Here is a 12,064-nt window from a genome sequence, read left to right as displayed (position 1 = left end):
TAATTAAATTACCCAACATCCATTAACTGTCAGTCATTCCACTAAAGACCGACACACTCTCTGCAGATATATTTCTGTTTCTATTGGATATAACTAGTCAACAGCGCGATGACCCTTCACAAATTGCTCGTAAGTACAGTTGGGCCAAAATTACCGTTTTGTCCCTGTAGTTACATCTAACTCCTTAAGTACCATTGATTTCTCTAATGAATAATAAGTCATAATGCAACTATGACCAAGTCTTTCTTGGTCCAAGAGAGGGTGTGACCACATTGTTCAAGCCCCAAAATCAGCCCTTAAGGGAGTAATTTATCTACTTACCCCGACATTAGGGAAGGAGTGAATTCCGTCTTGTGTAATTGTATTCCCAGCTTCCCAATCAGACGAATCCCCAAAATGGTAGGCATATTGAGTTGACAATCTGGCCACTCTCACCCTACAAATCAAAGACTGCCTTAATGAGCAAGAGTTCACAACTCACTCAGGATTTAGGTCATGTCACCTATGATCATACTGGTGAAATGTAAGTATCTATTATTAATGGTGTTATATAATGAGACTAACTATTTCATGGTTCGGTCTTATACAAACTCTTTGTATAGGATATCTCCCTCACATGTCTCCACATGAATGATCAAGATCAGATCATTTGTAGTACTTTACAACACTTATAACATCTACAAAAACGGGCCGTATCCATAATGCCACTAGGATAAGGTATATCCAGCCTTATCCATCTACTACAGACCTTGTAGGTTATTATTTAAACAAGATCCATCTGTGTGTCTCTGAATACTTGTTTAAATTACATAAAATAACCTAGGATCTTAGTTTATTAGATTTCGTGTATGCTCATAAAATAATATTATTTTATTAATAACAATTTATTTATATAATGTTTACAAACTACAAGAATATAATAGAGATTTAGGACACCAATCCCAACACTTGTAAACCGAAAAACCGTAAATAGATCAAGAAGAAAATACATAATTCAACATTAAAATAATGTTGGGATGCAAAGATATATCAACTGACGAATTTCAAGAATAACAAAAAGAACTCCAACCCAAATATTATAAATTCTTCCTTCATGATGTGAATTCAACCATTGGATCATTGCATATACCCAGAGGAACAATTACAAGAAGCAAGGCAAAGAAGATTCAAGAGACTTTCACACTACATCTTCAAAAGCTAGTAAATTCACAAGAAGCGACAAATAATTTTGAGTCATACTAGATTAGTAGTTTGTTATTATATAATATAGCTTTAAAATTGGGTGGGGGTTTCAAATCCTAGATCAATAGTGATGGATGGTTAATTACCGTCATGAATGTCATAACTCATTTTAATTGAGATTAAATTATTTTACCATATTCAATTAAAATGAGTTATGACATTCATTACGGCAATGAAGAGTTGATGGCATTGACATGATGAAAATTACTAAAGATTTACAGAAGATTAACCGGAAATTTGAATAAAAGTATATATATTTATATGTTTGATCCTATTTTGATCCTAACTTTGAAGCTTATTCTATTTTGGTCCTTATATTTTTAAAAATGTTTATTCTAGTTTTTAAACTTTTAAAAAGTGCTTACTTTAGTCATTGTTATTTAAATTCCGTTAACTCTTAGAGGTCGTTTCGATCACAGATATTGTTTCATGGATATGAATATTAAATGTAGGAATTTAAATGTTTGAGATAATTAACGTTTGTATTTGGATATGCAAGATAATTAATGTCTGAAAGTTAAATCAAAACTTCCAATTTTGTATATAGAAATCAAAACTAAATAATTTTTTAATAATTATAAGGGAACAAGTAATGTCGTCATAATTATATTTAACTATTTAATATATTGTTATATTGATTAATTATTTAATAAATTAAAATATTTTTAAATGAATATTTTTAAATTAAACATTATTTAAATTATTTTATTTAATTAATAAAAATAATTAAATAAATTAAAATTCTTATAAATAAAAATCCCAAAAATATTTACATTTTTAACTTTTGGAACTTTTTTCTATAAAGTATAAAATATTTTTAAATGTTTTTATATTTAAAAATACCTCTTAAATAAATATAAATTAATTAGAATATTAATAATTAATAATAAAATTTTAAATCAAATAGTTAATATAACATAAAATATCACTGAAAGTGGGTTAAGTAAACTTAGATATCTCTAACGTTCTGGCTTAACCTACTGACAGATTAAGCATCTATCTACATAACTTGCTATGTCTTTCTTCATTCCAGGCTACCAGTAAAACCTCTTCAAAGTCCTGTACATCTCGGTGCTACTTGATTGCATGGCATACGCTGAACTATGAGCCTCTTCTAATACTACATTCTTCGGTGCCTCATCATTAGGAACACATAACCTGATTTCCTTCATCAAGGTTCCATCCTATCTTAAGACATAGTATGATCTTTTCTGTAGACTAGCTTTCACAACTAACTTCCTGAGACTAGGATCTGCTGATTGAGTTATGACAATCTCATCTATCAAAGTAAGCCTTACCCTGAAAATGAGCTAGTAATTCTTTTAAGTGGCCTATTGGCAGAGCTGTATTGGCACTTATAAATTCCTGCAATAACCGTCCCCTTAGATAACTAAGCATATCTCTTGGATAACTCGACTTCCTGCTCAGTTTATCGACTACCACATTAGCTTTACCTGGGTGGTAGTCAATAGTGCAATCATAATCTTCAATTAACTCTATCGATCTTCTCTATCGCAAATTCAATTATTTCTGCTCGATGATGTACTTCAAACTCTTATGATCTGTAAAGATATGACATTTCTCACCATACATGTAATGTTTCCAAGTCTTCAGTGCTAACACTACAACCGCTAACTCTAAATCATGTGTAGGGTGGTTACCTTCATACTTCTTTTATTGTTTGGATACATAAGCTACTACTTTTCCTTTTTGCATCAGTACACATCATAAACCCTGTCTGGATGCATCACAATAAATCTGAAACTCCTTCCCTGAAACTCGAAGGGTCAAGATTGGTGCAGACACCATTGGTTAAAGTGCTATGGAAAAACCATGGAATAGAAGAAGCCACATAGAAAACTGAAGAACCAACGAAAACTAAGTATCCACACCTATTCAGATGATGAAGCATTAAGCAAATTTCAAGGACGAAATTTCTCTAAGAGGAAGGCAAATTGTAAACCCCTAAACTTGTCTTACTAATTAATTATGCTTAAGTCCTCCTAATTATGTGTTTAAGCTTTTGTAAGCATATATTTATGATGTTTGTATTAGTTGAAATAATACAGAAAGTATAATGAGTGTGTATATACATGTTGAGAAGAAGGAAAAATCTCTAATTGTAGGGGAAGGTAATGGAAAGTTGGGTGTAAAGCTAAGCTAAAAGATGTGAAAAATTTCTAAGTATTAAAAGGTTAAGCTCTCGGGTACTTGGAGGGCAAAAAAATGTTCTAAGTATGAATTTCTAATCCCTGGGCAAAATGGAGAGAAATTAACACTTATAAGAAAAATAGGAAGCTTGATGCGATGAAATCATGTTAAACTATGCGGCCAAGACATCTCAAACTATGAGGCCAGGTACGCAAGAAGGGAAGTTATGGTTAAGTATGGCCCATGAAGCATGCGGGAGGCCATAAGAGAGGCTAGTTTGGCTATTGAGTGAGTTGAGGTGTTGGTCGAGAGGCTTAGAGGTTGGCAAGCGAGGTTGTCGTGGACTGATGCAATGATATTGTCGCTCAGGTTCTGCAATGAAGTATGTTGTGAAAGTTGATGAAGGCTGATCGGGCAAGGCTTGTAAGGAATGCTTGAGGCAAGGTGATACGATGATGGCTAGGAATGAGCGATGACCTGGTAAAGGCTTACGTAGTCGTAAATCTTATGTGATGAAGTTAAGATAAGCATTCGTTTTAATCAACCGGCTAGTGGGCTAAGTGGCAACCTTAGAAATGTTAACTAAGGATTAGTGGGCCAGGTGGCACTTAATTAAGCTCAGAGTTCATGCACACCTAAGTTTAAGGAGGTGAAGCAAAGATGAAATCTATTTTGCCAAATTCTTAGTGCTAAGAGGAATAACCATTGCCCACCTGAAGCTCAGACGAAGTTAAAGGCAATCTCAGGCTGCCAAGGTGAGATTCGAATGATTAAAGGTTGGGAAATTGAAGAAATTTCTAAGGATTCAAGCCTCAAAGAATCTCAAGCAAGGTTAAGAAGTTATAAGAATTCCAACCTGTTAAGAGGAATTTGCAGCTCAAAATCCTAAGGTAAGAGGGTTAAGTTGTTTATGAGCAAATTCTTATAAGGAAATGTAGTTAAATAATGGCTAGATTTGAAGTTATGAAATTTAAAAGTTAAAATATGGAAAGATGTTGTGGATGAATAAGCAGGCAGCTGCATCCGAAGAGTAAGCAAGGAGCTGACCTGCTGAGGTATGCAATTAAGTGCATAGATAATAGTAAGGATTTAGGTGATCGTAGGCAGCGGACATTTATCACATAGGCACAAAGGCATGTCTTCGTGACTTACCGAGCACCCGATAGTGAGGGTTGCCTATCTAGAGCCAAGTAAAAGGTAAATTGGTTAAGTATAAGCGATATGATGAGCCTAGTCATGGTGTGATGAAATTACTAGTATGCGATGAAGTTAAGTTTATGTGTTGAACTCAAAAGGGAGCTAATGATACCAACCAAGGGACCTTTCCTTATTTTGGGGTAACACAAATAGGAGAGACTTACAAACCCTTGGATAAGCAGCTTAAAACAGTGAGTGACATGTTTTCACAAAATATTTCTACTGAGTAGTTTCATAAATGATTTCCAGCACATAACTAGTTTATCATGCTATTTTACAATGTGATTTCCTCAATGCATGCTTTATTTATATGTTGATCGCATAATCCATAATTTTAAAGAATGAGATTTTATATGTGAATATGGTATGCTTTTTCAGTAAGCTTATGCCCATGTTATGAAATGTTTGAATGTTTCAGGCCTTATACAAGCCCTACTCCAATGTTGGTACCAAAGGTATGGTAAGGTACCCAGATTCTCGTTATGTTCGGTATGGTAAGGTAGTCAGTATCCTATTCAATTCTACTTGCACGTATGATCTATGTTATTGGCGTTGATGAGATCGAGCAAAAAAACTCTCTCTCAACTAAGGTTATTAGAGATTGAGCAAAAGGGCACTTACACATGTTCAGACATAGAAGTAGAAGTGCTTACAGGAAATTAATGATGAATTTTATTTTAGGGTTTCCATATGTTATGTTTTCATGTTTTCATGTTTTCATTTTTATTTTCAAACTTTGGAAATGAGTATGCAATGTTGTAGGGCAAGTATGTTTACGTTTGAAAATGAGAATGTAAATGCTTTATTATAAGCATGTTTCTTTGAAGTAGTTACTCATTGGGAATTTTAAGCTCATTCTTTTAAATGTTTTCTCTTCCCAGGTAGCGGTCGACGCCCCGAAGCCTAGCAAATCTGTCAGTCAGTCACTACTCAGAATTTTCATGAACTCAAAGTTTAGGTGGTCCACCATGTTTTGTTAAACCCTAGTTTTGTGTGTATATATTAAAGGGTTCATGGTGGAACTTCGAGTCAACTTTGTAAATATGAACACTTGTACTTTTGGTACTAATATACATGTTTAGATGTGGATGTTCTTAATGTGGAACTTCTGTTATGTGTTAAATTGTTGATGGATAGGATATTGAACTACAAAGAGATGTAAACTGTGTTATCAGGTGCTGAGAAAGTAGGTTTACAGGAGTATGTTAGGCAAAAGTTGTCATAAGAGGGTTGGCAACTGTTGTCTTCACATTTCTTCTTGGATTAAAAGGGTAGTCTAGGAAGGGGTGTGACAAGTTGGTATCAGAGCATAAAGTTTTAGGAAATAAAGTCATGCATTAGTTTAGGGGCATGTAAATGATGTTATGAATCTAATAATGAAAATGTTATAGGAAACATGTCTCAAAGAAGTGACGGACTGACTCGACAGACGGCGGACGGGGTTTAGGACTCTACCAAAGAACCAGTAGTAAGGGATGCAATATTCAAGGGAGAGTCCAATATCTCTCAGGATAGAGTTGACCGTAATCTAGAAGATAGGATTTTTTACATAATTGCTCAGAGAATAGCAACCAATGTGAGGTCTATACAGACGAATCCAAAAAAAAAAAAAAGTATGTGATTGAAAGAATGAAAGCACTGGCTGCCACTGCATTTGAGGGTACGATTGAGCCAGCAGATGCATAAGTATGGTTAATTCATATGGAAAAATTTTGTCAGGTTACTAAATGTTCTAAAGACCATAAGGTCAAGCTAGCGGTATTTCTGCTACAGAAAAGAACAGAACAGTAATGGAGAGTGATGGACTCCAGAAGAAACATGTCGGAGATGATGACTTAAGATGAGTTTAAGAGATTTTTTTTTTTTTTTTTTAAAAAAGTATTATCCCACTTCCTTTCGTGAGGCAAAGAGGAACGAGTTCTTAAGTCTTGTTCAAAGAAACATGACAGTAGCTGAATATGAATAGAAGTATATAGAGTTATCTAGATATGATTCTACAATTATAGTTGAGGAGGAGGATAGATATAAACGGTTTAAGAGTGGACTGAGAAAGGAGATTCGAACTTCTGTGATCGCTATAGCTAACTGGACGAATTCCTCTCTACTAGTTGAATCAGCAGGGAGAGTTGAAGACCTGGTAGAGAAATTTGTTAAGCCTAAATAATATATTTATATTTAATAATTAATTAAAATAAATAGTAGTAATTAATTGATATTAATTTATTAATTAATCCGACTCTATCTATCTCCCTAGGATAAAAATCCCACTAAGTATGGAGGACATTAAAAAACCCATGTCATATGGGTTTTAAAGTTTCTTGAATAATAATATCCTGGATTTTAAAATAAAAAGTAAAATCTTGTGAAATAAAATCTCATGACAATATTTGTGAAACAAATAAACACTTAAATAAAGCGATGAGATAGTCTTGTATTTTTAGATGATTAGACTACCGAATAAGTTAAACGCGTTAAAAAATCAAAGTTCCAATTTTGAATTAGGTGGTAAAACGATTTTCTATAGTTGAACTCAAAGTCATTTTGCGTTCAAGATTTTAACTGTTTAATCTTTTGGCTCGTTGGTAGATGACATTTTACTTCATTTTCAATTTGCTCAATTCTAGATGCAATTTCATCAAAGAGTTAACAAAGTCATAATAATAGAGAACAAAATAAAGACTTTAAAAATTGAATAACTAAATCGATTGTTTTTTAAAGTTTAAGAACCAAAATAGAACAAAATTCAAAATTTAGAGACTAAGATAGAATTTAAACCTATATTTATATAGTCTACTTGATTTGAAAACATAAATTTGAAAATATAGGATTCAAGTAGCATATTCAATATTTAAATTTCAATAAAACAATTTTTCAAAAGGTTTTCGATAATATATTTATAAACCATAAAATTATTGATAATTACTCACTAAACTTTATGTTGAATTTAAACTATTGCTTATTAATTTATAAACTTGTATTATGTTAAAAAATTTGTATAATCATTATTTTATAATATCATATAATATATAATAATTACACATTTTAATTTAACAAAAATAATTGAGTTTCTAACGTAAAATACTATATATTTTTTTAATGTTTTTATCTTTTTAATATAATTCCATCTTTTAAAATTTTAAATTCAAAATCTAAATACACTAAGAATTATTTTTTTTCTTCAGAATTTGTATTGTTTTGGTCACAAAACCAAAAAATAATTTTTGAAAACAAAATCCAAAATCCTTATCAACCGCATATTTATTGAATTCAATAAATCATAAAACATAAAATAAAATTAAGATGTCTATAAAACAATCCCAAAATGACCTATTTCCATCTGCATTTTCAAATCTCAAAAAGAAAATAAATCAACTTAATTAGATTTTTTTAAAAAAAAAATTGGAAAAGAAATTATTAAAGAGTCAAATTAAACTCTTTTTTAGACCAAAAAAATATATATATATCTTAAACAAAGTTCAAACATGTAATGATTGCAAACCACCTGTCGGCACCAATTGGAAATGGCTAATGAGCTTTCCCAACGGTAGAAATCTACTGAATCAAAAGGATCAAAGCACATGTCCCATACAAAATGTAGACATAATTTTCATCTAATCTTTGCTTTGTCTCCAAATCCCAGCAAGAACGCTGCCAAAGACCGAGTGGCAAACGCTAGAAACTGCACAGGGCACTGCCGTAAGAGGATTTCCAAAGTGCTGGGTAGCAAGAACAACGCCTAGCACCGAGTTCTGTCACATAAATTGATTCATTTAAACCAGGTCAAACCAACAATGGCTAAACTGATGAGTTGTGTAGTAAAATACTCGGCAGCAAACTTGCCGACGAGTGCAGCTAAGATATGCCATAGGTAAATGAACTGCTTTACCTGCATTCCTACTTCAATGGAGATTGTCCGAGAAGATGCAACATCAATGCCGAGCAATCTTGCAAGCACATAACCGAAGAAGAATCCTGAAGCGTGAAGAAGAGCTGCAGCCAGCACTACTTGCTGGCCAGACATCAGAATAGCAGAGGAGCTTTGAGCAATTGCATTTCCACATAAAATAGCTACAGTACTAACAGCAATGGGTGGCATGAATGGAGAGACAAATTTAACCAAGCCATGGAAATACTGGTTTAAAAATGCACCAACCAACACTGGAAGAAGAACAATCTGTAGATGATGGAAAGTGAAGTTACTTGAGAGTAATTAGATGAAAAAAGAAGAAATGTTGATATTGCTATTGTTTGTTAGAAATAGCACCTGCAGTGTGGACATTAATAACCCAGCTGCATCCACAGCAACATATTGACCAGCAAGTTTAGCAGTAAGAAAAGGGGTCATTATCTGTAAGAAATGATAACTTAGACTTCAATACCTATGAAACTGTGTTTGCTTAAATTACATGCAGGTTGAAGAGAAGTTGAAACGGAACATATGGTAGATTAAAAAAAAATGATTGTTGTGTTCAGTTAATGTTTTTCCTATGTTCGTGTAAATATGAAATTAGGAGTAAACTGTGATTGCTTATTTGTTTGCATTTCTACTAACAAAGATACCAGGTTCTGTTTTAATGACAGAAGAACTACATAAAACAAAAGAAAAAAAAGTTCTTGGTTGAATGCAAACTTGAATTTAAAACTAAACGCCCAACAGCAAAAGCATTATGTAGGCTTGCTAACCACGGCTGCCATAGTGCTTGCCGCAGTCATCAGCACAGAAAGAGCTACATTTCCCCTGGAAAAGCCATAAAATTTTTCTTAACCTCTAAGATAATTTAATAAGAAAGAAGTTAAAGGGTGGAATTTCGAAAATTAGAATACCTTGCAATGTAAGTGACAATATTGCTTGCTGTTCCTGAAACCAAAGATAAATCAAACAATTAAAATACATAATAGGGAGAATGAGAAAGGTCACTACCAACAATGCATACCACCAGGGCAGCAACCAACCAATATTAAACCAGCTGCATAGTAAGATGGCAAATTTAAAAGCTTGCTGACAAGAAAGCCTGATATCGGCATCACCTGCAACAGGAACCATGAAAGTCTATCTCATAATTTCATTTATAGATTGAAGTTCCTAAAACTACTAAAGAAACTGGAATCCAAATCCTCAATATGTCTCACTATTCTTATTAATCGTTTCCTTAGTAGAAACTCAAAAAAACCTACAAAGTAGATCAATAATAGAAGGATTTCATCCAAATGAAATGCCTTTCATCACACAGTTGACATACAATTCAAAGAAAGTACTGGAATATTACAGATGACGAATCAATCATTCATTTAGCTCGTAATAGTATATCTTCATCTCGCTATAATTTAATGTCAACACTCATTGCCAATTTTGGAACATTTCTGATGGCCAGAGATAGCACTGACTTCATGCATTTCTGTTTGAACATTTAATGTGGTTTCTTTTCCTCCTGTGAACTAGAACAAATTTCTACAAGGCACACACATACAGAATTATGCAGCATACACGAGATGTTCCTTGAGATCAACAAAATCATTAAGTTACAGATTCGTTCAAACAATAGCATAATCGCAGTAAACAAACGAACTGACCGAATACTGGAGCAAGAACCCAGAAATCAATTCCTTAGGCATTGCCAGGGCTCCACGAAGATCCTCAAGGGTCAATGTCATTCCCATACCAAGCATTGTGAGAGTAATACCAAGAACAGTCCATCCCGGTTGAACCCAAGCGTAGGAAGCCGGCCTGAGCAGCCCTAAAAGGCAGCCTAACGCCACCCAAACAGGAAAGGCAGTAGATAAAGCTTCGCCAAGCAATTCAATCCACTGCATCAAACTGCGCTCGCCCTGAACGCTGTTTCCGTTTGATGAAGCTTCGCATCGGAGAGGAGGAACTAGCAATCCAACATCAATCCGTTTGGTTTTGGAGCAGAAAAAAGCGTTTCGACTCCAAATTCGTTCGTTGAATAACCGTAGCGAAGATTCGCGGTGGAATCCAGCGGGAGAAGAAGAGGACAAAGACGAAGGGAGCGGGTTGTTAGAGGTAGACGACGTGACGAGTGAAGTGCGTCGCCTGAAGCTTGAAAGGGAATATCGATGAGACTGAATATGGGGACGAAGAACGAAAGTATCTGATGGAAGAGACTGCATTCTCTCTCTCTCTCTCTGTCTGTCTCAGCGACGACCAGACGGAGAAGAAGAATGAAACTTAGATGGCGACTTGATTATGAATCTCAGTTGAATGTTTCCGGCATCGGCCGAGCTCCAATGACGGGTCAGCTTTGTTAAGTGGAGCGGTGGACAGCGGAGTTTGGTAGTGATGAGACTAGTAATGCACAGGAATATTTTCAGAAATAACAAAATTTAATTATTTTCTCCAACTCATCTTTTAACTTTTCTCTATCTTCCGGCTTCTCCTTCTTCAACCGTATTTTTTTTCTCTTCTTCTTCCACTATAAATCTTATTCTTCTTTTTGTTCTTCAACTATAATTTTTTTCTATTTCTTCTCTATTTATAATTTTATTGTTAGTTTAAAATTATTAATTAGAATGAAAATGATAGACAATAAAAGATCAATTAAATTAGTTTTATGGCTAGTTTCAAAATAGTAATTAAAATGATAATCATAGATAATGATAGACTACTATCATAGACTCTCATAGAAATGTATAACGGAAAGAAACCGATAAAAATCTATAAGTGAAAGAAATCGATAGAAATCTATCAATATTTATCAATTATTGACACTACCAGTGATATAATCTGATACAAGTCTATAATTGATGGAGGCAGAAATAAGTCTATTAGTATTTTTTTTTTCCTATTTAAGTAAATACTTTGACATTTTTTCAATCTTTGAAAATTTCTCTTAATTTAATTGATTCTTTTCTTAAAAAAAAAAAATTTAAAAATCTCTCCTAATTTAGTGGCAAAAATCTCTGCAGGATTGAGTCTCCACCCTGATCAGGACAGGGACAAGGCGAGGACGAGTAGGGTATCCCTACCTCGTCCGTCCCATCCCCGTTCCCAACTAAATTTTTTATTTTTTTAATACGAGGATGAGTCCCCGTAGGGCCCCATTTCCCCCAACGAGGAATCCCTGTCCTCACCTTCAATTGGTCGAGACAGGGACAGAGATGGAAGAAAATACCCCACAGAGACAAGGATGGGGAGAACCCCTCACCTTGACCCCATTACCCACCCTAGCTATACAACATCCTACAAAATTATAGATCATAATTTGTCGGATGTTTTTCTCCATTTTTCTTTAAATATTTTGATATATCTTTTAAAAATTTTTGGGATGATAAATGAGATGCCTTGATCTAATTGTTTTGTTTCATATAATTTGTATTACATTAAATATAAAATAATAATAATAATAAATTGATCCTATAACCTGAAACACCATACTTATAAATGTTTTTATTCTTTACTTTTTCAAAAATATAATTCAAATTACCTACCAAAAATGTTTTTATTCTTTTTTCAAAA

At 33.7% G+C, this 12,064-nt stretch overlaps 1 protein-coding gene across 1 annotated transcript; it reads right to left on the bottom strand.

The window, feature by feature from the left end:
• Nucleotides 1–8,033: 8,033 nt before the first annotated feature.
• Nucleotides 8,034–10,719, bottom strand: LOC120085853 (probable sodium/metabolite cotransporter BASS1, chloroplastic). The gene is made up of 7 exons (XM_039042075.1): nt 10,162–10,719; nt 9,525–9,618; nt 9,415–9,448; nt 9,274–9,328; nt 8,855–8,938; nt 8,477–8,764; nt 8,034–8,339 (listed from the first exon to the last, which is right to left on the bottom strand). Exons 1-7 carry the CDS (start codon nt 10,717–10,719, stop codon nt 8,202–8,204), a joined length of 1,251 nt encoding a protein of 416 aa, XP_038898003.1. The 3' UTR covers nt 8,034–8,201.
• Between the last annotated feature and the right edge of the window lie 1,345 nt (nt 10,720–12,064).

This window comes from Benincasa hispida, chromosome 9 (assembly GCF_009727055.1).
Source record: "Benincasa hispida cultivar B227 chromosome 9, ASM972705v1, whole genome shotgun sequence".
Lineage (NCBI taxonomy): Eukaryota > Viridiplantae > Streptophyta > Magnoliopsida > Cucurbitales > Cucurbitaceae > Benincasa > Benincasa hispida.
The sequence above is the reverse complement of the archived record's forward strand: the minus strand, read 5'-3'. Positions and strand labels throughout refer to the sequence as shown.

Coding starts and splice junctions, on each gene's coding strand:
- LOC120085853 (XM_039042075.1), bottom strand. CDS start 10,719: ATGCAGTCTCTTCCATCAGATACTTTCGTTCTTCGTCCCCATATTCAG. Junction 9,329..9,414: donor ATTGTCACTTACATTGCAAG/GTATTCTAATTT, acceptor TGGCTTTTCCAG/GGGAAATGTAGCTCTTTCTG. Junction 8,765..8,854: donor TATTAATGTCCACACTGCAG/GTGCTATTTCTA, acceptor CATCATCTACAG/ATTGTTCTTCTTCCAGTGTT.